Source organism: Stegostoma tigrinum, chromosome 5, assembly GCF_030684315.1.
Source record: "Stegostoma tigrinum isolate sSteTig4 chromosome 5, sSteTig4.hap1, whole genome shotgun sequence".
Taxonomy (NCBI): Eukaryota; Metazoa; Chordata; class Chondrichthyes; order Orectolobiformes; family Stegostomatidae; genus Stegostoma; species Stegostoma tigrinum.
Genome location: NC_081358.1, coordinates 128,911,461 through 128,938,855, shown reverse-complemented (window position 1 = coordinate 128,938,855; position 27,395 = coordinate 128,911,461). Strand labels below are relative to the sequence as shown.

Genomic DNA, 27,395 nt, shown 5'->3' with positions numbered 1-27,395 from the left:
TTTCAGATCACCTCAGCTCTATTTAAGAAAGTGACTGTTGAAAGCACCTAATCAGCCAGCTTTGCAGGACCATTTGGGGATTGAGGCACCTGTGTGTGTGTTTCGGAAATTTGAAGCACCGATAGAATTAGGTGCAGACAGGAAGAGGAAACCGGAGGCATTGTGGAAGTAGAAATGTCATTGTATTAGGATGAGAGGTAGTACATTTAAATCACATATGAAGAGAAATTGTTTCTCTCAAGGGATAGTGAACCTGAGGAATTCACAGATTGAATAGGACACCAAGATACTGAGTAAAGTTGAGGAGGACATAGACCTACTTCTCATCAGTAATGGATTGTAGGGTTGTGGAGTGTGGTCAGGAAAGTGGAGTTTAGGCCAGAGGAGAACTGCCATGATCATATTGAATGGTGGAGTAAGCTCAAGGGGCTGAATGGCCTATTTCAGCTCCTACTCCTTATGGGAAAAGAGAGAGTCTATTTAAGCTACCAGAGAAAACTGGCTGGTCACTATAGCCGCTCAATGTAGTCCCCTCTCTCCCTCTCACACACTAGGATAGGTAAGGTTAGCTATCACCACAACGTCAGTACCCATTCAGATCTACAGTGGGGTCAAATGGGGTTACGAACAAAGAAAATTACAGCACAGGAACAGGCCCTTCGGCCTCCAAGCCTGCACCAATAAAGATCCTCTGTCTAACCTGTCATCTATTTTCTTAGGGTCTGTGTCCATTTGCTCCCTGCCCATCCATGTACCTGTCCAAATACATCTTGAAAGACGCTAACGTGTCTGCGTCTACCACCTCCGCCAGCAACGCATTCCAAGCACCCACCACCCTCTGTGTAAAGAACTTTCCACGCATATCTCCCTTAAACTTTCCTCCTCTCACTTTGGGTTGTTTTGTGATTTGCAGTTTAGCACAATCTTCTGTTTTCTGCAATCAAGTTAAGATCAACTACTCAGCACGTTCACTGACCAGAAATGACAAGAATCCATTTAAATTTGCTCAGAGATCCAGGAAAAAAGTGAGCAAAGTTTTAATCGCAGCTGATCCTGCACTAACATTTCACACCAAGGAGCTTCTTCAGTGGCAGATGCACAGACCTCCTCCTATTTGCAAAGTTTTGTTTGACCGTAAGTGTTAAGATGACAAATATCATTTATGATATGAAAGGTGTTTCCAGACTGAGACTTGTCAGCATTGACACTGGAACGTGTTGATAACTCCTTTAATCACCAACCATTTTTCACTTCACAAAATTACAGAATGATGACAATATAGAAACGATGTATTTCAACTCATCTGCACTGGTTCCTCAATAAGCATCTCACTTACTGCCAAGTACATCACGGGAAAATGTGAAGCTTTTCGCCTTGATGGTAGGATAATAAAGCAGAGCAATATGTAAGTAGTGAACGATTATAGAATTCCAAGGTATAGAAGGGTGCAGGTGTTCTATTGCATGAGCCAAAAATAACTAATGTCCACATTCAACAAGTGATTAAAAAGGTTAATGGAATGTTATTCCTTATTACAAGAGAAATTAGACTAAAAGGATAGACAGGGCATTGGTGGTACTTCATCTCAAATTTAAGAAATGATGTAAATACTTTGAAGGTGGTACAAAAGATTTAGGAGATTTATATCTGGAATGAACAGATTGTCTTATGATCTGAGCTTGTTTCCATTGGTGTTGTGAAGTGTGAAAAATTATGTGTATAAGGTCCTTAATGGAGTTTACATAGTGGAGCTGGAAAGGATAGATCCTCTTGTAGGTCAGCCCCGATCTAGTGAGCACTGTTGTAAAATTAGGGTTTGCTTTTTCAAGACAGAGATGTGGAGATATTTACTCTCTCAGAAGATTGTGTGGTTATGGAACTACCTGCCACAGAAGGCTGTGGAGATGGGGGCCATTGAATCCTTTTTAATACAGAGGTGGACAGTCCTTGATAGGCAAGGACTCAAAGGGCTATTAGGAGATGGATGGGAATTAGATGAGAATATGGAATTCACAACACAAGACGATCATCCATGAACAGGCTTAAGGGGACAAATGGCCTACTTTGGCTCCTCATTTTTGACTTATTTTTACCGTCTTTGAACCTTTTACTCTTTCTTGGGATGTGAGATTTGCTGGCTTGCTACACTATTTCCAAGTGTAGTTAAGAGTCAAACACATTGCTGTGTGTCTGGAGTCAAGTATGGGCATGACTATGTAAAGATTACAGATTTCCTCCCCTAAAGGACATTAGTGGACTTACTGGGTTTTTATAAGCATAAATGCAAGCCTCATGATCACTATTATAGCAACTAGCATTTTTTTTTCATGCTATGATCCCAGCTGATGTTATTACAGGATTCCAGACTGAAATCTGGCTGAATAGATCATAGTTTGTTTTGGTTTTAATCAGGTGATTCCACACTGAACAAAATCATGCAATATTATAGATTTGAGTTTAACAATAAAATAGCAGTTTATTGCACAAAAGAAATTTAGCTAATCTAAGTTATCAGTTCTGAAAAAAAGGGTCGCTTGTCTCAAAACAGTAACTGTTTTTCTCTCCACAGATGTTGAGTTTGTCCAGCACTTTGTGCCTATGTTTTAGCTTCAGAGTTCCAATTCTTTGTTTTATACAATTAAATTATCTTCTCCCTTTATCAGGAACCATATGTCCATCTTCAAAGAACTCTGAAGAAACCCGCTAACCCAAAACTAGGTTGGAAAGGTTTCTGTTCAAACTATGGTCATTACCCCCTTAACTAAATGAAACAAAATCTTCCATCAGAAAGCCATATGTACTGTAATGTGTACAGTGTTTGCACCTAAACTGTCCGAAAGTAAACAAAAACCCATTACTTCTGGGAAGTATCTCTTTAAACCTATTCTAAACAAAATCACCATTGCTACTTCAGATGCATATAGAAGCTCACATGCCACTAGTTCAAGTTCAAATGCCAAACTCAAAAATAAATAACATAAAAATACGCACAAATCTCACACCCTATGTCACATTTGAAACAGTGGCAGGTGTTTAAGTGGATGTCTTTAACACATGGAATAGACAGATACATTCCAATGAACAAGAAATTTTGCAAGGAACAGATTTGCCATCTGTGGTTAATTAGAAATCTTAAAGATAGTACAAAACTTAAAGAAATAGCAAATAATTTTGCAAAGACATCTGGCAGGTCAGAAGATTGCTTTTTTATATATATTTATTCCAAAGAGTCACCAAAAAAAAGGCGAAATTTTGAGAATGAGAGAAAACTAGCCAGATACATTGAAATAAATAGTAATGGTTTCATAGAACATAGAACAGTACAGCACAGAACAGGCCCTTCAGCCCACAATGTTGTGCCAACCATTGATCCTCATGTATGCACCCTCAAATTTCTGTGACCATATGCATGTCCAGCAGTCTCTTAAATGTCCCCAATGACCTTGCTTCCACAACTGCTGCTGGCAATGCATTTCATGCTCTCACAACTCTCTGTGTAAAGAACCCGCCTCTGACATCCCCTCTATACTTTCCTCCAACCAGCTTAAAACTATGACCCCTCGTGTTAGCCTTTTCTGACCTGGGAAATAGTCTCTGGCTATCAACTCTATCTATGCCTCTCATTATCTTGTATACCTCAATTAGGTCCCCTCTCCTCCTCCTTTTCTCCAGTGAAAAAAGTCCGAGCTCAGTCAACATCTCTTCATAAGATAAGCCCTCCAGTCCAGGCAGCATCCTGGTCAACCTCCTCTGAACCCTCTCCAAAGCATCCACATCTTTCCTATAATAGGGTGACCAGAACTGGACGCAGTATTCCAAGTGCGGTCTAACCAAAGTTTTATAGAGCTGCAACAAGATCTCACGACTCTTAAACTCAATCCCCCTGTTAATGAAAGCCAAAACACCATATGCTTTCTTAACAACCCTGTCCACTTGGGTGGCCATTTTAAGGGATCTATGTATCTGCACACCAAGATCCCTCTGTTCCTCCACACTGCCAAGAATCCTATCCATAATCCTGTACTCAGCTTTCAAATTCGACCTTCCAAAATGCATCACCTCGCATTTATCCAGGTTGAACTCCATCTGCCACCTCTCAGCCCATCTCTGCATCCTGTCAATGTCCCGCTGCAGCCTACATCAGCCCTCTATACTGTCAACGACACCTCCAACCTTCGTGTCGTCTGCAAACTTGCTGACCCATCCTTCAATCCCCTCATCCAAGTCATTAATAAAAATTACAAACCGTAGAGGCCCAAGGACAGAGCCCTGTGGAACACCACTCACCACTGACTTCCAGGCAGAATATGTTTCTACAAACATTGAAAGAAGAAAGTGTTAAGAAAGTAATTGTGGCCTGTTAGAAAGTGAGTTTGGAGAACTGATAATGGTAGATCAGGAGATGGTTGATGAATTGAACAGATATTTAGCATGGCTTTTCACTAAAGAGGATACAAAATACATCCAAGGAGAAGTGATAAGTCAGGAAATGGAAAGAAGGGAGGAACTCAAGAAAATACAATCACCAGAGAAACGGGATTAAACAAATGGTTGAAACTGTGAGCTGACAAGGATGGTGCACTCTCTCCAAGGGGCTTAAAAAGTGGCGAATGAGATAATCGATGCATTGGTTTTAATTTTCCAAAACTCACTTCAGTTTTTCAGTTTGCAAAATGTCTTTGGCACCACCCTAAATCTAACCACAGTCACACTCTTGATGATGCATTGGCTATTACATCATGCTCCCTAGAAATGTAAACAATCTATGTTAAGTGATTGAATAAATAAGCTCCATGAGAAGATTATCACTTCTCAATTCTTAAATTTCTCAACAAAATTTAATGGATATATCCAAGGAATTTTGAAGGTGGTGAGGGTAGAAATTGTGGGCACTAGGCATAATCTTTCAGTCTTCCCTGGACTCAGGGGAGGTACCAGAAAATTAAACTACAGCCTTGTTCAAGAAAGGCTGTAAGAATAACCCCAGCAATTATAGACTTCAGTAGTCGGAAAGCTTCTAGAAACCATTATTCAGGATAGAATTAGTTGTCACATGGAAAATGTGAGTTGATTGGCAAGAGTCAGCATTAATTTCAAAAGGTGAAGTCTGCTTTAATTAACTTGTGGGGATTTTTTTTGAAGTGGCAACAGAAAGGCTTGAAGAAAATATTGCTGCCAATATGGTATACGTGGATTTCCAGAAAATGCTGGACACAGTGCCGTATAACAAACTTGATTTGATTTTGAGACAACAGTGTGGAGCTGGAGAAACACATCAGGCCAGGCAGCTGAGGAGCAGGAAATTTGACGTTTCAGTTTGGGACCCTTCCTTAGCCATTTCTGTAGAAGGTCTGCTGGATTCCTCCAGCTTCATACTGTGTCATCTCAGACTCCAGCATCTGCAGTTCTTACTATCTGTGATTTGATTTTGATTTTATTGTCACACAGACTCAAGCACAAAAGTACAGGAGTACACAGAAAATTACATAATGTCGTCACACAAGGCATCATCTTAGGTACAATGTATCTAGGTACAGAATTTAAGAACAAGGTAGAAAGAAAGAACAAAGTTAAAAGTGAAACATTGCGGTAATTATAGGTTAGCGTAAAACATAGGAAATAAAACTACAAGTTACACATTGCAGACCTTCTTGGTTTTAAGTAGAAGATAAAGCAATAAAGTTGAAAGTTCAAACATTATAGTTTTTCTTAAGTACTTAACCATGAAGGGAGTGGGCTTTGAGGAATCAACTCAAGACTGGAGGTCCACGCTGGACCGAGAGACTGCTGAAAGACCATCATATTGGGCCGAGAGATGGCCATGGCAGGCCACTGAGAGATTGTTACACCAGGCCGAGAGGCTGCCACACCGGGCCAGGAGGTCATTGCACCAGGTCTATGCAGAAAGCCCAAGGCCAGAAGTTTGAGGCTGAGAGAAAAATGAAGAAAAAAACACCAAAGAGAAGGGAAAAGAGAGGGAAATGAAAACAAAATCTACTGAGCTCTATCTGGGGCAAGCACCTCCATCAACATTCTAGGCCTGATTTGTGAGAGAGGCTGTTACAGAGAGAGTAGGAACTGGAAGAAGGTTGTTGGTCACGGGAGACAAGGGTCAGCAGCCATGTGGACACAACATTGGCTGAATGACAAAAAAACAGAGTAAGTGCCAATGGATAATTTTCAGGCCAGAGGAAAGTTTGCAGTAGAGTTACCAAGGGTCAGAATTTCGACCATTGCTTTTCCAGATGTAATGAACTGGATGGGGGTGTACAGGAGACAATTTAAAATTTTGAAGATCACACTAAACTTGGTAGAACTACAAACTGTGAGGAGGAGAATGTGAAACTCCAAAAGGGCATTGACAAGTTGATCCTCTGATGGCGCGGCGCTCCCTTAACACTTACCCTCCGACAGTGCCCGCTCCCTCAGCACTGACCCTCCGACAGTGCCCGCTCCCTCAAGCACTGACCCTCCGACAGTGCCCGCTCCCTCAGCACTGACCCTCCGACAGTGCAGTGCTCCCCCAGCACTGACCCTCCGACAGTGCCCGCTCCCTCAAGCACTGACCCTCCGACAGTGCCCGCTCCCTCAAGCACTGACCCTCCGACAGTGCCCGCTCCCTCAAGTACTGACCCTCCGACAGTGCCCGCTCCCTCAGCACTGACCCTCCGACAGTGCAGTGCTCCCTCAGCACTGACCCTCCGACAGTGCCCGCTCCCTCAGGCACTGACCCTCCGACACTGCCCGCTCCCTGAGCACTGACCCTCCGACACTGCCCGCTCCCTCAGTACCGACTCTGACTGTGCCCGCCCCCTCAGCACTGAACCCCCCGACAGTGCCCGCCCCCTCAGCGCTGACAAACCCGACAGTGCCCGCTCCCCCAGCGCTGACCCTCCGACAGTGCCCGCTCCCCCAACGCTGACCCTCCGACACTGCCCGCTCCCTCAGTACCGACTCTGACAGTGCCCGCCCCCTCAGCGCTGACAAACCCGACAGTGCCCGCTCCCTCAGCACTGACCCTCCGACAGTGTGACACTCCCTCAGCACTGAACCTCCGACAGTGCCCACTCCCTCAGCACTGACCCTCCGACAGTGCCCACTCCCTCAGCACTGACCCTCCGACAGTGCCCGCTCCCTCAGGCACTGACCCTCCGACAGTGCCCGCTCCCTCAGGCACTGACCCTCCGACAATGCGACTCTCCCTCAGCACTGACCCTCCGACAGTGCCCACTCCCTCAGCACTGACCCTCCGGCAGTGCCCGCTCCCCCAGCGCTGACCCTCCGGCAGTGCCCGCTCCCCCAGCGCTGACCCTCCGGCAGTGCCCGCTCCCTCAGGCACTGACCCTCCGACAGTGCGACTCTCCCTCAGCACTGACCCTCCGACAGTGCCCACTCCCTCAGCACTGACCCTCCGGCAGTGCCCGCTCCCCCAGCGCTGACCCTCCGACAGTGCCCGCTCCCTCAGGCACTGACCCTCCGACAGTGCCCGCTCCCTCAGGCACTGACCCTCCGACAGTGCGACTCTCCCTCAGCACGGACCCTCCGACAGTGCCCGCTCCCTCAGGCACTGACCCTCCGACAGTGCGACTCTCCCTCAGCACGGACCCTCCGACAGTGCCCGCTCCCTCACGGTCTCTGAGCCGTTGCTGCGCGCGTCACGCTCTGTGCGTAAGCGCTGCGTGCCGGGTGCGCGCACCGGGGCCGCGCCCTTGGCCGCGTGTCGGCGGCGCGCGGTGCCCGGAGCTGGCGGCGCGGTGCCGGCTGCAGGATCAGGAAGGAGACGCGGCTTTTGCCCGGGCCCAGGCCGCTCGGGCCGAGGATGTGAGTGTAAAGAGCAGCCCGGGGCCTGAGGCCTGGACCCGGGGGTTCGGCGTCAAGAGGTTTCCCGGGCTCGGGGAGGTTGTGGCGGTTGGGTCCGGGCCCCGGGCCCCGCGGGATCAGTGTGATCCCGCGGTGGGGGGGGGAGGGGGAGGTGAAAGAGGGGGCTGTCCAGGTTGTCATGGATTTTAAACCTGGACATTATTTTCTGTCTCCCAAATGTGCCACTGACTCCCCCTTTGCTTTAGTCTAATACAACAGCAAAATCTTTTTTTATTTAATATTCCTCTAAAATCTATTTTCTATTTATGTAATCTGGAGTGATCTTTATTTTAAACCTGCAATCATTAGAGTGTCTTCTACCCCATCCCAGTCAGATTTACTCCGTTCCCTTCCTTCTCCAACTTTCTCCAACCTTGCCCCCCTCCAACCCTACCCTCCTCTTCACACAGACCAAGGTCACTCTGATCCTGATCCTACATTCCTGCCCACCCCCATCTCTTGCCGTACTCCTTGGATTGTCAGCCCCAGAAACAGCCTGGTCTCCAATATGAGATGGTCTCAATGATGCTGAGCAGTCGAGAATCCCAAAGGTTAATGACCCCTGAAAAAAAACACACCGTCCTCACCTCTGTGTTGAGTGTTGACTGTTCCTTGAGTCTGAGGTTCCGTCTCACTGTTTAACTTCCAAGAGTGGTGCCCCAATATCTGCGTCAAGAGACCGGGGTTCAAGTCCAACCTGCTCCAGAGGTGTCTAATAAAACAGTTCCACCTTCCAGGACTCTGAAGTGTGGCCTCGAGTCCCTCTGTGTTAGCCCACCTTGTGGTGGGCTTCCAACTGTCTGTTGTGGGAAGACAGGTGACGTTGGAGAAGTTTCATTTCTTTCAGGTTGACTTTATGGTGTCAAACACTACACTTTGCTGTTCTGAGTGGTCTCTGTTGCTTTGTTCTGCTGCAGGTTTCTGCTGTTCTCTATACTCCCTCGAGGTGAGCGATACCTAAGATGCAAAGGTTGCCTCTGCGCTGCTTCAGTTCTCTGCTGCCAAGGGGTGAGAGTGTTCTGCTGTTAGACAGACTGACTTGTCTCAGCCTGGGCTGCATTCTCCATTTTCTCCGCCTGGCCTGCCGCCCAGCTGCTGCTTGCCTGCCAAAGGGCCCGGCTGCCATGTACACAGCTTGTTACCACACCTGCAAGCCGCACATCTGGGCAGCCTATCCAGAGCATTTCCCACATTTGTACCAGGGGAGACGGAATGGACACAAACCTCATTACCACCACCATCATCACCATCCCACCAAGAAGAAAACCTGGAACTTCATCCATGAGAAGATGAGCTATGACACTTTCTTCACCATGAAACGGCTGATTGACCGCTCACGGACTGTGGGGGAAGTATTGCGCTGGGTGACACAGAACCCTGGTAAGATCTCCTACAATCATTACCCCATTGCCCTGCAAAAAATTGGTCAGGTCCTGCAGCAGCTGCCAGCAGGATCCACCATGGTGACACATTACAGCCAGATGTTGGAGCTGGAAGATTTCCAAAAGCTGTGCCAGTCCATCGTGAGTGATTGCTCCAAATTCGACAACTTCAGCATCGTGAATTGTCTGTACGCCGTTGCTGCTTTGGGTAGGGAAAATCTCCAATATTTTCCAGCCAATGTTTTTAACATCAGGAGGTATTCTGTATAAAACAGTCTTTTTAAATAAATATTTCGTGCATAATATGTGCAGCCCTGAAGAGGAAAGGTGAGGCACTACATTGGGACATGGGTACAATGAACAGGGATTAGTTCCTCTGGTTGAGGTTAACAATTTAAAATGGTTGCCGACAAAAGAGGAGGATCGGAGGAATTCCTTTGAGTAGTGGGCTGGTACAGCATAACTTTCTATGCCACGGCAGTTAGCTGGTGCAGGAACCATTGCATCTTTGAAAAGAAGGATTTATCTGCATTGGAGACAGTTTGGAGAAGATTCACTTGATTTGTTCCAGAGATTAAAAACTTGATTTATGAAGAGAGTTTGAACATTTTGGATCTGTGCTCACTGGGGGTTAGAAGGACAAGATGAAATCTAATTGAGGTACATAAGATGCTAAAGGGATTGACAAAGTAGATGTAGAGAGGATGTTTCCTATGTGAGGCAGTCTAGAGCAAGTAGTCATGACTCTAGGCTAAAGGAGTGGCAGATTTAAAACAGAACTACTTCTCCCAAGGGTCGTAACTTTGTGGAATTTACTGTCCCAGATTGTAGTGGACGGCAGGATACTGAGTAAATTTAAGGAGGACGCAGACATATTTTTAATTAGCGATGGGTTGAGGGATTGTGGAGAGCGGACAGGACAGTGGAGTTGAGGCTAAGATGAGATGAGCCATGACTGTGTTGAATGGTGTAGCAGACTTGAGGGGCTGTATGGTCTATTCCTGCTCCTAGTTCTTATGTTTTTAAAATTGGATAGTTAGGGTACAGGCCAAAGAAGAGACAGTGAAAGGAACATTAGTTCTGGACTGGCTGGTATAGAAATTATGGGTTCCTATCATACAGCCTACTTGCTGTAGGAACAAAAGAAATGGGAGCAGGATTAGACCTGTCAGCCATTTGAGTCTGGTCAACCAGTCAACACGATTATGGCTGATACCTGTCCTTAACGGCCCTCCCTGCATGCTGCCCACTGTGCTTGATTCCCTTCGACATTAAATTGTATGTAGCCTGGCCTTATATATAACAGTGGAGGGTCACAATCCACTGTGGTAGAGATTTCTAAGGATTCTCGATCCTTTGAGTGGAGAAATTTGTCCTAAACCCAGGTCTAAACGATTCTCTGCTTGCTCTGAGACAATGTCACCATGTTCCAGATTCCTCAGTTGGGCAGAATCAACCTTTCGCTCAGACCCCCTCCAAATCTTGTATGCTTCAATGAGATCACCTCTCGTTATTCTAAATTCCAAAGGGTAGGAGCCCGGTTTATTCACTCTGTCATCATGTCAGTACCCCTTCATCCCAGGAACCTTAATATATAAAATATTGCTTCCAATACACATATCCTTGTATATGGGCATCAAAACATCACTTAATATTCCAGTTACATTACCAAAACATAACAAACGTATGGTCTACTTGTGCTCCTAAACTATTTGGGGCTTCAAGCTAACTCTGCTATTCAGTAAAATTATGGCTGATCTGTTTGTGTTTCAAATTCCACATTGCATCTACTCCCTATAACTCTTGATTGCCTTGTCTAACAACAATCCAGTCACCTGTGATTTTAAAAATATTCAATGAATCCGCCTCCACCACCTTCTGAGAAAGTGAATTTTTGAAGTTACACAACTTTCTGAGAGAAATTCTCCACATCTTTGACCTAAAAGAGCAACCCCTAATTTTAAAACTGCTCCCTGCTTCTGGACTCACAGAGGAAACATCTTTCCACATCATAAGAATCATACAACACAGTCGAACTTGTTCGTACTGACCAGTTTCTCAAACTAAACTAGTCCACTTGTCTGAATTCGGCCCATATGCCTATATATGTTTGCTTTTCATGTACCTATTCAAACGTCTTTTAAAAATTGTAACTGTACCTACATGTACCACTTCCTTTGGCAGTTTGTTCCACATTTGAACTATCCGCTGTGTGGAAAAAGTTGCCCCTCAGGTCCCTTTCAAATCTTTCTGCTCTCACCCACCTTAGGGAAAAGACCTGTGCTATTCACTTTATCTGTACCCCTCATGATTTTATAAACCTGTCTGAACCTCAACCTCATACAATCCAGGGGAAAATGTCCCACTCTATCCTTATAACTCAAAACCCTCCAGTCCCAACATCATCCTAGTGAGTCTTTTCTGAACCCTCTCCAATGTAATAATGTCCTTCTTAAACAGTTCAATCAAATCACCCCTCATTCCTTTAAATTCAGTCCAACCTGTTCAACCTCTCATCATAAGATGATGCACTTATTTCAGGTAGTCAGTTTAGTAAACCTCCTGTAAACTGTTCCAACACATTGCAACCCTGTACAATTGCTTCCTTAATTTTGGACTCCAATCCCCTTCCAAAATAGGTTGAAATGCTATTTGCCTTCCCACCTGATTGCAGTACCTGACTGTAAACTTTAAGCTGCTTATAAAAGGACATCCATGTCCCATGGTACATGAACATTTTCACAGCTTTCACAAATATTGTGCTTTTCTTTGCCTTCCACTGCTGTAAATAACCTTTCAATTCTCTATATTATAGTCTATCTGCTATACTATTTTTAAAAATTCTTTCATGCAGTGAGCACATCACCAGTTAGGCCAGCATTCATTGCCTATCGCTAATTGCCCAGAGTCAACCACATTGCTGAGAGTCTGGAGTCACATGTAAGCCAGACCAGGTAAGGATGGCAGTTTCCTACTGTAAGGGACAAAAGTGAGCCAGATGACCAATGATCTTAACTAGTTGCTACAAAAGCATAAATTGCTGAAGAAACTTTGGAACAATTTCTGTTTTTGCTTCAGATCTTCGGCTTCCACGGTTCTTTGTTTTATTTTAATCTGTTGTGGGTCTCATTACAGCCTCTCTGTGTCCCCCCTACAGCTTTTCACCTAGCTTTGCATTGTCAGCAAACTTAGATGTTATTTTTAGTCTCTTCGTCTTGGTTATTAATATAGATTGCAAATAGCTGAGGTCTCAACTCTAATCCTTGTGACACTGGACTAATCATAGCCTGTCAACTTAAAAATGTCTTATTTATTCCTACTCTGCTTCCTCCTGTGTTAACCAACATGCTGTCTAGACTCGAATATTACTCTCAAACTTATCTTGCGCGCTAACATTTTTTTCTGGTCCATTATTTAGAGTGTTTTGGAAATCCAAGTATGGTAGGCATTCTTGAGGTGCAGTGGCAGTCTCTTTGCCTCTAGACCTGAGTTCTAAGTTTCACTTCTCCTGGAAGTGTGTCATAGCATGTCCAAATGTGTCAATTTAAAGAAAATGTTCTTGCAGTGCTATTAGCAGTGCCCCTATCTCTGTGCCAGAAGACTCAGATTCAAGTTTCAGGTACTTCAGAAACAGGTAGATTAGAAAATATCTACTATATCTGACCTCATCACATCTTTGGTCCAAACACAGACAAATTAGATAAATTCAAGAGCTGAGGCTGAGAGTAACTGCTCTTGATATCAAGTGTGGCATCAACGACTGTAGTAAAACTCAAGTCAGCGGGTATCAGGACAAAACTCTTTGGTTGAAATCAAAGATATTACAAAAGAAAATGGTTGTTGAGTTTCGAGGTCAGTTATCTCCTCTCCAGGACATCTCTGATCTCTGCCAAATTTCCTCAGGGTAGTGTCCTAGTCCCAATCATCTTTAGCTGCTTCATCAATGATCTTCTCTCCATCATAAGGTCAGAAATGGAGACGTTCACTGGTGATTGCACTATATTCAACACCATTCACAACTTCTCAGATACTGAAGCAGTCCATTTCTAAATGAAGCAATTTGGACAATATGGAGGCTTGACTTGACAATTAGCAAGCGACACTCATGCCCGACAACTCCAAGGTAATGAACATCTCCAGCAGAGAAAATCAAACGATTGCCCCTTGAAATACAGTGGTATTACTGTGGTTGAATCCCTCACGATTGCCACCCTGGGTTTACCACTGACCAGAAACAGAACTGGACTTGCTATATAAACAGTAGCGAGAATAGCAAGTCAGAAGCTGGAAATCCTGCAGCGAGTACCTCACCTGAATTCCTAAAACCTGTTCATCATCTACAAGATGCGCTGCAGAAATTCACCAAGGCTCCTCAGACAGCACCTTCCAAACCCACAACCACTTCCATATAGAAGGACAAGAGCAAAAGATACATGGGAACACCACCCCCTGCACATTCCCCTCCAAGCCACTCACCGTCCTGTTGAAGAAATATGTCACCAATCCCTCAGTGTTGCTATGTCAAAATCCTGGAACTCCCTCCTTAGGAGCATTGTGAGTCTACCAACAGCAAATAGACTGCAGCAATTGAAAAAGACAGCTCACTACTGCCCGGTGCGGCCTCCTCTACATTGGGGAAACCAAGCGGAGGCTTGGGGACCGCTTTGCAGAACACCTCCGCTCGGTTCGCAATAAACAACTGCACCTCCCAGTCGCAAACCATTTCCACTCCCCCTCCCATTCTCTAGATGACATGTCCATCATGGGCCTCCTGCACTGCCACAATGATGCCACCCGAAGGTTGCAGGAACAGCAACTCATATTCCGCCTGGGAACCCTGCAGCCCAATGGTATCAATGTGGACTTCACCAGTTTCAAAATCTCCCCTTCCCCTACTGCATCCCTAAACCAGCCCAGTTCGTCCCCTCCCCCCACTGCACCACACAACCAGCCCAGCTCTTCCCCCCCACCCACTGCATCCCAAAACCAGTCCAACCTGTCTCTGCCTCCCTAACCGGTTCTTCCTCTCACCCATCCCTTCCTCCCACCCCAAGCCACACCCCCAGCTACCTACTAACCTCATCCCACCTCCTTGACCTGTCCGTCTTCCCTGGACTGACCTATCCCCTCTCTACCTCCCCACCTACACTCTCTCCACCTATCTTCTTTACTCTCCATCTTCGGTCCGCCTCCCCCTCTCTCCCTATTTATTCCAGTTCCCTCTCCCCATCCCCCTCTCTGATGAAGGGTCTAGGCCCGAAACGTCAGCTTCTGTGCTCCTGAGATGCTGCTTGGCCTGCTGTGTTCATCCAGCCTCACATTTTATTATCTTGGAATTCTCCAGCATCTGCAGTTCCCATTATCTCTCACTACTGCCACCTTCTCAAGGGCAACCAGGGATGAGCAATAAATGCTGACCCAGCCAAAAGGATCCACAACCCATGAGTGAATGAAAAGAATCTACTGATTCCCTTCAATTTACCTTAAAAGCTATGTCTTTCAGAACCCAAGGATGCAGACCATAAAGTGCTAGAGATTTGTCAGATCTCAGTCCCTTAATTTTCTCAAGGAATTCTTCCTGTGCTGGTATTAATGATCTTAGGTTTAGGTTTTACGCTTCTTTTAGCATCTTGATTGCCCTGTATTGATGGCCTGTAATGTCTGTCTTTGACAGTAGTACAAAACATCTGTTAAATATTTAACAAAATACATGCAAAAAGGGGACATGGCTTTGGCAAATAGGGTTAAGGAGAATCCAAAGGGATTCTACAAATACATTAAGGACAAAAGGGTAAGTAAGGAGTGAATAGGGCCCCTTAAATATCATTACGTGTGGAACCACAGGAGATGGGGAAGATACTAAACAAATATTTTGCATCAGTGTTTACTGTGGAGAAGACTATGGAAGATAGAGAACACGGGGAAGTAAATAGTGACATCTCAGAAAATGTCCGTTTACGGAGGAGGAAATGCTAGACATCTTAAAATGCATAAAGGTGGATAAATCCCCAGGATCTGATTGGGTGTAACCTAGAGCTCTGTGGGAAGCCAGGGAAGTGATTGCTGGGCCCCTTGCTGAGATATTTGTATCATCGATGGCCACAGGTGAGGTGCTGGAAGACTAGAGGTTGGCGAATGTAGTGCCATTACTTAAGAAAGGAAGTAAGGAAAAGCCAGGGATCTGCAGACTGGTGAGCCTGACATCAGTGGTGGACAGATTGTTGGAGGGAGTCTTGAGGAACAGGATTTACGTGTATTTGGAAAGGCAAGGAGTGGTTAGGGATAGTCAACATGGCTGTGTGTGGGACATCATGTCTCACTAACTTAATTGAGTTTATTTTTGAAGAAGTACCTAAGAGGATTGATGAGGGCAGAGTGGTGGACATGATCCATATGGACTTTGATAAGGCATTCGACAAGGTTTCTCGTGGTATAGATCACATGCAATACAGGGAGAACTAGCCCTTTGGATAGAACTGACTCGAAGGTAAAAGACAGGGTGGTGGTGGATAACAAGGTGTAGAGCTGGATGAACACAGCAGGCCAAGCAGGAAAGCTGACGTTTCAGGCCTAGACCCTTCATCAGAAAAGATGGATGGTTGCTTTCCAGACTCCAGGCCTGCAAATAGTGGTGTGTGACAAGGATCAGCACTGGGTCCACTGCTTTTCATCATTTATATAAATGATTTGGATGTGAACATAGGAGGTACGGTTAGTAAGTTTGCAGATGACACCAAAATTGGAGGTGTAGTGGACAGCAAAGAATATTACTTCACAGTATGACGGGATCTTGATCAGATGGGCCACTGGGATGAGGAGTGACAGATGGAGTTTAATTTAGATAAATGTGAGTTCGTAAGACAAATCGGTGCAGGACTAACTTATACACTTAATGATAAGGTCGTGGGGAGTGTTGCTGAACAAAGAGACCTTGGAGTGCAGGTTCATAGTTCCTTGAAAGTGGAGTTGCAGGTCGATGGGAAAGCAAGAAGGTGTTTGGTATGTTTGCCTTTATGGTCAGTGCATTGAGTGTAGGAGTTGGGAGGTCATGTTGCAGCTGGACAGGACACTGGTTAGGCCACTGTTGTAATGCTGCATGCAATTCTATTCTCCCTGCTACAGGAAAAATGTTGTGAAACTTGAAAGGGCTCTGAAAAGATTTACAAGAATGTTGGAGGGTTTGAGTAATAGGGAAAGGCTGACTAGGCTGGGGCTGTTTTTCCCTGGAGTGTCAGAGGCTGAAGGGTGACATTATAGAGATTTATAAAATCATAAGGGTCATGGATTAGGGTAAATAGACAAAGTCTTACCCTGGAGTGGGTGAGTCCAAAAGTAGAAGGCATATGTTTAAGATGAGAAGGGAAAGATTTGAAAGGGATGTAAGGGGCAACTTTTTTTTTACAAGGAGGGTGGTGGGTGTATGGAATGAGCTGCCAGAGGAAGTGGTGGTGACTGGTACAATTATAACATTTAAAAGGCATCTGGACAGGTATATGAATAGGAGGGGTTTAGAAGGATATGGGCCAAATGCTGGCAAATTGGACTAGAATTATTTGAGATATCTGGTAGGCATGGACAAGTTGGACCAAAGGGTCCATTTCTGTGCTATCTATTTCTATGACTCAATGACTAAATATCTGTTAATTCCATCAGTTATACTGGTGAGACCGCAACTGGGATACTGCTTACAGTACTGGTCACCTTATTTAAGGAAGGACATAACTCCATTGGAGGCAGCTTAGAGAAGGTTTACCAGACTAATAGCTGGAATGGAACTGAGGAAAGATTAGACAGGCTAGACTTGTGTCCATTGGGATTTGGAAGAATGAGAGGCAAATTAATTGAAACACATAGAATCCCGAAGAGCCTTGACAGCGTGAATGTGGAATAGAGATGAAATTAATTATTTTCTTTCAGAGGGTTGTGAGCCTTTGAAACTTTTTTCCTGAAAGGGTGTGGAAACAGAGATTTTGAATTTCTTTTAAGGGAGAAGTGGATAGACCCTTGTTAAGCGAGGGGGTGAAAGGTTATTATTGTCATAGAGATCCACAGCATGGAAAAAGGTCCTTGATATATGATAACAAAGTGTGGAGCTGGATGAACACAGCAGGCCAAGCAGCATCTCAGGAGCACAAAAGCTGACATTATGGGCCTAGACCCTTCATCAGAGAGGGGGATCGGGAGAGGGAACTGGAATAAATAGGGAGAGAGGGGGAGGCAGACCAAAGATGGAGAGAAAACAAGACAGGTAGAGAGGAGAGTGGAGGTAGGGGGGGGGATAGGTCAGTCCAGGGAGGATGGACAGGTCAAGGAGGCAGGATGAGGTGGTAGGTAGGAAATGGAGGTGCAGCTTGAGGTGGGAGGGAGGGATGGGTGAGAGGAAGAACAGGTTAGGGAAGCAGAGACAGGCTCGGCTGGTTTTGGGATGCAGTGGGGGAAGCGGAGATTTTGAAGCTTGTGAAGTCCACATTGATACCCTTGGGCTGCAGGGTTCTCAAACGGAATATGAGTTGCTGTTCTTGCAACCTTCGGGTGGCATCATTGTGGCACTGCAGGAGGCAGTGGACTTCAATGTGGAATTCACAAGCTTCAAAATCTCCCCTTCCCCCATTGCATCCCAGAACCAGCCCAGCTTGTCCCCGCCTCCCTAACCTGTTCTTCCTCTCACCCATCCCTTCCTCCCACCTCAAGCCGCACCTCCATTTCCTACCTACCACCTCATCCCGCCTCCTTGACCTGTCCGTCTTCTCCGGACTAGCCTATCCCCTCCCTATCTCCCCACCTATACTCTCCTCTCCACCTATCTTCTTTTTTCTCCATCTTTGGTCCGCCTCCCCCTCTCTCCCTATTTATTCCAGAACCCTCTCCCCATCCCCCTCTCTGATGAAGGGTCTAGGCCCGAAACATCAGCTTTTGTGCTCCTAAGATGCTGCTGGGCCTGCTGTGTTCATCCAGTTTCACACTTTGTTATCTTGGATTCTCCAGCATCTGCAGTTCCCATTATCCTTGATATATGATGTCTGTACCAGTTGAAAAGAACCACTCAACTATCCTAATTCCGTTTGCCAGTACTTGACCCATAGTCTTATCTGCCTTGGTATTGCAATAATGCGTCTAAATATCAAGGGTAGGAAGGAATGTGGATTTGAAGTTACCGTTAGAACAGCCATGACCTTATTGAGTGGTAGAGCAGATTCTAGAGGGTGAATGGCCCACTGTTGCCCCTTGTTTCTATGTCCCTTATTCCCCATGACTGTTGCTTTGAACCAATAAATTATTCCCACCAGTGATTTTTGATATTCCTGATCTCCTCCTATGCCAACTCCACATCCTGATATTTATTTTAGCCAAGACCGTTTCTTGCCAATGCCCTTATGTTATCCTTTCCTGTTATGCCTACCTCTCTTCTTGTATTCATTGTCAGTCTTTACCCTTGATCACTTGTAGCCATTTCCCTGTAACAGCGATTGGATCAAAACCATTTACCTATATTTTGAACCATAGAAATTTACAGTACAGGAGGAGGTCATTCAACCCAACCTGTCTGTACTGGCTCTTGAAAGAGCTACACAGTCCTACTTTCCAGCCCTATCTCTGTAGCCACCTGACTTCATTCTTTTCGGGTATTTGTCCAACTCTCTTTTGAAACCTCCTATGGAATCCACTTCCGCCACAGTCGCAAGCAGCACATTCCAAAGCCTAGCAACTCTGAATAAAGAGGTTTCCCTCATCTCATTCCTAGCTTCCTCGCTGACAGCCTTGAAATTGTGACGCTTAATTACTGACATATCAACCCGTAGAATCAGAATATCCTTCTTTACCCTGTCAAAATTGTTCATAACTTTGAACATTTCAATAAGGGCACCTCTTAATCTTTGCTGCAAGGAGAATAAGCCCAATTTCTCCAATGTTTCATTGTATTTAAATTCCCTTATTCTTGATATTATCGTTCTGTCACAGCCGGAGTAGAAACCCCCTTCTAATAATGAAACCCGAAACACCAAGAGAAGCTCGCCTTACCTCGCCTAATCGGTTTAACTCTTATGGAGAAGGGGAGGTTAAATGAAAGAAAATCCCTGATATTCATTTTATAAATAACAAGTAATTATTTATTTATTTATCCCCGACTGTGAACAAGTCAACAAAACTACTAACAAACAGAATAATTCTCCCTTAACTATTAACTATTCCCTAACTGAACTAAATTCTACAGGCATGCTGTTCCAATAAACAATAGTCCCACTTATATAAACCAAAGTAATAAGAAAATAAATTAAAACTTAATCTCTCAATGTTTATATGCCTTTCTTCTGCTGTTCTCGTGTCATAAATGCCTTTCTTCTGCTGATCCAACTGTCAGGGATGATTTGTCTTTGAAGTGTTCTTTGAAGAATCTTAGCTAGAAGTGCCGTGGTACCTTTTAGGGATTAATGGTGCTTTCTTAGAGAGCTTAGCAATTTCTTGTGACAGCTAAATGCTTTTTTCTCAGATGGCGGTTTGCTTTCACACCAATTTCAAAAGCCCTATCCATGTACACCTTGGATGACATATCAATTTTCTTACAAGGGCACTGGTCCGAGGTTGTCAAAACCATCAGGTTTAAATTCAATTGACTTTCAGTCACTAAGTGCTTGTTCTAAATTCATTGGCTGATTCTAGCTAGTGACCAAAACATCGAAACAAGCCTAAGGTTACCAATCTTACAGCCAATTGATATATGTTTCAATTTCAGAACTGTCTGTACCCCTTCAACTGCTTAGAGACATTTCTGTATACATTGCTAAGCTTAGAAAAGTACTATACTCTTCTCCCTTAATTTTGAAAGCAATTTCTAGCTTCCTGTCTTCCAATTCACAATTACTGTACACAACTTCTTAACAATAAGATGTCCGTTTGCGCCATTAATTAATCTACCTTATTGTCAGTGCATCACGATGTCAGTTGAAGAGCCCTTAGTTTTATATTTTAACTGCTGATTGCATGGCCTTCATTCACCAATGTTTTATTACTGTTAGTGTTTTGCCCTGTGCCATCCTTTTTGTTAATCCAAATAGTTTTACTGCTCTGTTGCCTCAAAAATTCTCTTTAGATTTCTAAATTTCCCTTAACCCACTCTCTGTTTGTTTAAAATCTGCAGCATACATTAATGTACTGGTAATAAAAATCTAGATGAGGATAGTTGCATAATGCTAATGTTACTGGATTAGCAATTGAGGTGCCTAGGCTAAGGCTCTGGGGCATGGATTCAAATCTAACTACAAAAGCCAGTGACATAAATTCAATTAATAAAATCTGGAGAGCTGGTCTTAAGTGCAATGATCACAAAAATATTATCAATTCTTGTAAAACGTCATCTGGTTCACCAGTGTCCTTTATAGAAGAAAGCCTACGACCATTATCAGATCTGGCCTATGTGTGGCTTCACACCACAGCTGCATGCTTGATTCTAAAGTGACTTTGGAAATGGCCAAGCAAGCAGCAGTACAGGAGAATTTCAGGATGTGCAAAAAATCCTGGCCTTTCCAGTGAAACACATATCCCATCAAATAATTTTTAAAAATCTTTGTGCTATAACTCGTGTATCATTGTATTTCACGGACAATCAAATACCATGCAGGTTCAGAAGCTTTTTATTTGGGGAAACATAAGAACTAGAAACTGGAGTAGGCCATTCAGCCTTTTGAGCCTAGTCCATTAATTGATAAGAGTGTGGCTGATCTGATTGTGGGCTCAACTGCATTTTGCTGTTTGCTTCCATTACCCTTGAACTCCCTTTTTGATCAAATTTTATCTAACTCAGCCTTGAATAAATTCTGTCACTCAATTCCACTGCTATCTGGAGTAGAGGAGTGCAAAGACTCACAACAACCCTCTGAGGGATTAAATTCCTCCTTATCTCCATCTTTGATGGTAACCCCCTAGTTCTGAAACAGTGCCCCTTGTTCTACGTCCTGTGATAAAGAGAAACATCCTGTTAACATCTACCCTGCCAAGACCGACAGAATCTTGTATGTCTCAGTAAGATCACCAAACTGCAATCAGCATAGAGCTACCTACCAGCCCACCACCTTCAGCATAAGATATCCCCTTCATCCTGGGAATCAGCCTAGTGAACCTTTATCTGAACTGTATCCAATTCAAGTTTACCATCCTTAAACAGGGACTGTACATGGTAATCTAGATGTGGACTCATCAATGCTTTGTACCATTGTAACATGACTTCCCTACTTTTATAGATCATCCTTTAGCAATAAAGGTTAGCAGTTTTTTTTGTTTCTAATCACTTGAGGTGTCTGCATGCTAACGTTTTCTGACTCATGCCACAGGACACCAAGGTGCCACTATACCCCAGCATTTTGTCTCCATTTAAATAACAGTTTGTATTTTGTATCTTCCTGCTAAAATGGGCAAGCTCATGTTTTTCTGTTTTATGCTTAATCTGCCAAATCACTTAACCAATCTATAGATCTTTGTATACTCATTATATCCTCCTCCTCAACCAGTTTTTCAACATTCCTTTGTATCAGCAGCAAATTTGGCCACATCACAGTCATTCCCTTCATGCAGGTCATTAATATAGATCACAAATAGTGACAATAGTCCACTGACTCAGTACAGGAAAAATTTGCCACAGAAACAAGCATAAGCATGTGCTTCATCTGCCTCATGTATCTTTCACCACAGAAATTTGAGGGTGCATACATGAGGATCAATGGTCGGCACAACATCGTGGGCTGAAGGGCCTGTTCTGTGCTGTTCTGTTCTATGTTCTAAAGCTTCTAAGTTTAAATAGCCAATTTCCCTAGCACTCCACTAGATAGCCAACCTGAAAATGCTTCAGTTGTTCCAACACTTGACTGAAAATGAAAAATGCTGGAAATCACGTCAGGTCAAACAGTATCCGTGGAGAGACAGCAAGCTAACTTTTCAAGTTTAGATGACTCTTCATCAGAGCTTTCCCTGCATAGGTGCTGCCTGACCTGCTGTGATTTGCGGCATTTTTTTGTTTTCGGTACAGATTGGAACATCTTCCTTAATTTGTTCCTATATTCCAACAATGTTTACTGAACAAGGGTCACTGTTAACTCTGATTTCTAACTACAAATGCTGCCAGACCTGCTGAGTTTTTCCAGCAGATTCTGTTTTTGCAACGTTTACTGCTGGTTGGTCAATCCGTTATCTATGCTACTACATCACTTCCAACACCATTATCTATAATCTTTACCCTTTTATCTTTCCAGGTGTGTCAAAAGGTCTGCAGTGAAATTTCAACTAGTTGCATATGTGCAGCCTTGGATAGAGAAAGACTTTGTGAAGTGATATGAGGAATGAGAGGATCAAGTTATGAGGAGAGATGAAGGGGATGTGTGACATTCCAACCCTCCACCCTCGCATACGTTCAGCCTTGGGCATGCCTTCATAACAGAATTTGCAAATCCAGGCTCTCCTGTCTGAGTTTGCATGCTGTAAAACATTCTAAAATGAATCCTGCTACCCAACATATTTTATCATCAGGGCAATGCCTAACATCAGGCAGAGAATGATTTGTGTTTAGTCCTTGCTCTATATCTCTCAAGTTTCTCTTTTCTTTGGGCTGCCAGGTCTTCCTGGTGATTCCAAGATTGTTCAGGTCCTGGAGGAGGAATCCCGAATCCGCCTCTCACAGTTCAATCAGAAGGATATTTCCATGGTTTTCAGCAGTGTCATGAAGCTACATCCATCCATTGAGCACCCATTAATTGAAAGCTGTCTCGCAGGCTTGGAGAAGAATATTGAGAAGGAACGACACCCCCAGACGCTGTTTCTCTTGCTCTCCTACTACAAACTGAAGGCTCAGGCACTGCAGTCTGATGGTTACACCAGCGATCAGCTCATCAACAACCGGAAGATACTGCGATTAGTCAAGCACACACTGGGGCATGTCACCAATGTGAGAGACCATGAGATGACCCTCCTGGACGAGATGCTGGCTACGTGTGCCCGGGAGACCAGCAACAAATCACTGGAGCTGATCTTCAGCTCTCAACTGTTCTATGAGAACAGACAGGAAAAGTTCATCAATAGCTTGGCAGGTAGGGTGCAATAGACTTCAACCTATCAGACTTTAACATTCAACCTTTTCACAGATGGTATTCACTTCATCCAGCATTGTACGTTAATTGTTATAACTAGTGATAACATTCGAACCTGTATGGTATTGATGTGTAACTGGTAGAAGCACATTCAGTGGATAATACGTCATAACACTGTAACTGGTAGAAATACAGAAAGCATTTAACCCAGCTTTGTACTGTAATGTGACAGTGTATAAGCAATGGCACATATTTAAACAGCTCATGAAGGAACCTCAACAATTGTTCATTCCTGTCTGACACAACAATAAAACGGGAACGGTGGCCTGACCATGGTTAAGAAAGGGAAATTAGGGGTAGTGTTCATCCAGGAAAAGGATATGGAGGATAGTGAGATTTGTGTGGAGCATTCAGGAATTTTGAGATCAAGAAAGATTTGGTGTGGATTCTTGTGAAGAGCATTAAAGTGGATAAGTCCTCAGGCCCTGATGGTATCTACCTCAGGTTATTGAGAGAGGCAGGAGAGGAGATTGCTGGGGCCTTGCCCAGATCTTTGTATCCTTGCTAGCCACTGGAGAGGTCCTGGAGGACTGACGACCAGCTAATGTTGCTCCTCTGTTCAAGAAGGGAAATAGGGATATCCAGGGAACTACAGACTGGTGAGTCTCACGTCACTGGTTGGGAAGCTATTGGAGAGAGTTCTTAGAGATAGGATTTATGCACATTTGGAAAAGCATGGCCTAATTATGTGGATCAGCGTGGATTTGTGCAGGACAGGTCATGTCTTACTAACTTGATTGAATTTTTTGAGGAGGTGATGGAGGTGATCAATGATCTGGAGCCGTGGATGCTGTTTACTTGGATTTTGGTGAGGCTTTCGACAAGATCCCTCATGATAAGCTTATCCAGAGATTAAGATGCATGGCATCATGGTGACTTGGCTGTGTGGATTCAGGATTGGCTTGTCCATAGAAGACAGACGGTATTGATGGAAGAGTGTTTTTCAGGCTGGAGGGCCGAGACTAGTGATGTTCCATAGGGATCCGTTTTGGAAACTCTGCTGTTTGTGCTATATTGAAATGACTTGGAAGAAAATGTAGATGGGTGGGTCAGTAAGTTTGCAAATGATACAAAGATCGGTGTAGTTCTGGGTATTGTGGAAGGTGTCATAGAATACAGCAGGGTATAGACCAGTTTCAGATATGGTTGTAGAAAGGGCAGATGGAATTAAATTCTGATAAGTGTGAGGTGCTGCATTTTGGGAGATTAATGTTAAGGAAAAGTAATAGCAGAACCCTGAACAGCATTCATGTGCAGAGAGATCTTGGGGTTCAAGTCCATAGCTCTCTGAAAGTGGCCACATAAGTAGATAGGGTGGTAAAAAAGGCATATGGCATGCTTGCCTTTATTGGTCAGGGAATTGACTACAAGAGTCAAGATGTCATGTAGCAGCTTTATAAGACTTTGTTAGGTCACCTTAAGAGTGTTGCATTCAATTCTGGTCACCACATTACAGGAAGGATATGGAAGTTTTGGAAAGGGTGCAGTAGAGGTTTACCAGGATGCTGCCTGGATTAGAGGGTATGAACTAGAAGGAGAGGCTAGAAAAACTCAGGTTGTTTTCTCTTGAGCAGCACAGGCTGTGGGGAGGCTTGATAGAAGTATATATAACATAGAACATTACAGGACAGTACAGGCCCTACGGCCCTCAATTGCACCGACATGTGAAACTATTCCATTATCATCCATATGTTTATCCAATGACCATTTAAATGCCCTTAAAGTTGGCAAGTCCACTACTGTTGCAGGCGGGCATTCCATGCCCTTACTACTCTCTGAGTAAAGAAACTACCTCTGACTGCTGGCCTATATCTATCACCCCTCAATTTAAATCTCTGTCCCCTCGTGCTAGCCATCACCATCCGAGGAAAAAGGCTCTCACTGTCCACCCTATCTAATCCTCTGATCATCTTGTATGTCTCCATTAAGCCGCCTCTTAACCTTCTTCTCTCTAACGAAAACAGCCTCAAGTCCGTCAGTCTTTCCTCATAAGACCTTCCTTCCATACTAGACAACATCATGGTAAATCCATGTCCACCACATCAACCGCTTTACCCTCATCCACCTGTTTATTCACCTTCCCAAAGAACTCAATTTTCATGCCAAATAAACCTTATTATGAGATGTGTAGATAGGGTTGACAGTCAGATTTGAAATGTCTAATACAATGTGCATGTATTTAAGGTTAGAGGGGGAAAGTTCAAAGGAGATATGAGGGGAAAGTTTTTTAATCCAGAGAGTGGTTAGGAGTGTGGCATGCATTGCCAGGGGTGGTGGTGGAGGCAGATACAATAAGGGCATTTAAGGCACTTTTACATAAGCACATGAATATGCAAGGAATGGAGGGGTATCTATCAAGGGCATTCAGAAGGGATTAGCTTTATTCACCTTCATGTTCAGCACAACGTCATGGGCCAAAGGGCCTGTACCTGTACAATACAGTTCCATGTTCTATTTGATTCCAGGAACGGCATTCAAATTGGCCAAAACAAGTTGCAAATCTGAAAATTGGGAGTAGTGTAGACTTCAGCAAAGGAGGATACAGATTGGTAAAGACCGGGGAAATAGAATACAGGAGTAAGTTTGTGGAGAACTTATGAACTGATTGTAAAAGTTTCTACAGGTAACTGAAAAGAAAGATTAATTAAGGCAAATATAGGTCCTTGACAGGTGAAGTCAAAATTCGTAAACTAATTAAATGCATATTTTGGTTCTGTGTTCACAGAGAGGGCACAAATAGTGCCCCAAAGATATTGGGGAATACAGTCTAGTGAGAGGGAGAATTGAAGAAAATCAGTATTAGTAGGGCAGTGATGTAGGGGAAATTGGTGTGATTAAGGATTGATAAATCCCTCGGGCCCAAAAATCTGCATCACAGAGTAATTATGGAAATGGCCTGAGAAATAGTGGATGCATTGGTGGTCATCTTCCAAAATGCTGCAGACTTTGGAACAGTTCCTTTGGTTGAATGGTAGCTAATGTAATTAAAAGGAGGTAGAGAGAAAGCAAGGAATTGTAGATTAGTTAGCTTGATATCGGTAGTCGAGAAAACACGAGTCTGTTATAAAAGATATTAAAAGCAGAGGATTTGGAAAACATTAGCAGAATGGATTTACAAAATGGATATTGTGTTTGATTAAACCACTGGGGTGTAACTGGTTAAAGTGATTAGGGGGATCCGGTGGATTCGGTTTGCTTGGTCTTTCAGAAGGCTTTCACTCATGTTCCCACCTAAGAGACCACAGCTGGAGTATTGTGTGCAGTTTTGGTCTCCCTACCTAAGGAAGGATTTTCTGGCTATGAAGGGAGTGCAGTAAATCTTTACCAGACTGGTTCTTGAGATGGCAGGACTGACATGAAGGTTAACTGGATCGGTTAGGACTATGGATGTAAGTTTGCTCGCTGAGCTGGAAGGTTCGTTTTCAGACATTTCGTCACCATTCTAGGTAACATCATCAGTGAGCCTCTGGTGAAGCGCTAGTGTTATGTCCAGCTTTCTATTTATCTGTTTAGGTTTCCTTGGGTCTGTGATGTCATTTCCTGTTCTTTTTCTCAGAGGGTGGTAGATGGTAGTTAGGACTATATTCACTGGGGTCTAGAAGAATTAAGTGGGATTTCATAGAAACGTATAAAATTCTAACAGAAATAGACAGGGTAAATGTTGGAAGGGTGTTTGTGATGATCAAGGAATCCAAAACCAAAGGTCACCACCTAAAGATACTGGGTGGTGTTTTAGGACTGAGACAAGGTGAAATTTGTTCACCCAGAGTGTGGTGAGCCTGTGGAATTCTCTGCTTCAGAAAGTACTTAAAGCCAAAACACACTTCAAGAAGGAGTTAGGTATAGTTCTTAGAGCTGAAAGGATCAAAGTATATGGTGAGAAAGTGGGAACAAGGTACGAGGTTGGATGATCAGGCTTGGAGGGTTGAACGGCTTACTCCTGTTTCATATTTCATTATTTCTGTCTTGAATGAATCCAGAGTGTGTTTAACTGGTTAACTGGTAAAAATGCAGATAGTGT

General features: G+C 44.0%; 1 protein-coding gene across 2 annotated transcripts in view; it reads left to right on the top strand.

The window, feature by feature from the left end:
* The first annotated feature begins 7,707 nt into the window (after nt 1-7,707).
* Nucleotides 7,708-27,395, top strand: part of fastk (Fas-activated serine/threonine kinase) — a 53,835-nt gene continuing 34,147 nt past the window's right edge. Inside the window, exons 1-3 of one of the 2 annotated variants that reach the window (XM_048529632.2) lie at nt 7,708-7,821; nt 8,778-9,240; nt 22,844-23,314. In XM_048529632.2, the coding sequence (XP_048385589.1) occupies nt 8,823-9,240; nt 22,844-23,314 (889 nt within the window). In that variant the 5' untranslated portion in view covers nt 7,708-7,821; nt 8,778-8,822. Of the gene's footprint in view, nt 7,822-8,777; nt 9,451-22,843; nt 23,315-27,395 lie in introns of both variants that reach the window. The other variant, XM_048529631.2, reaches the window with a different exon arrangement.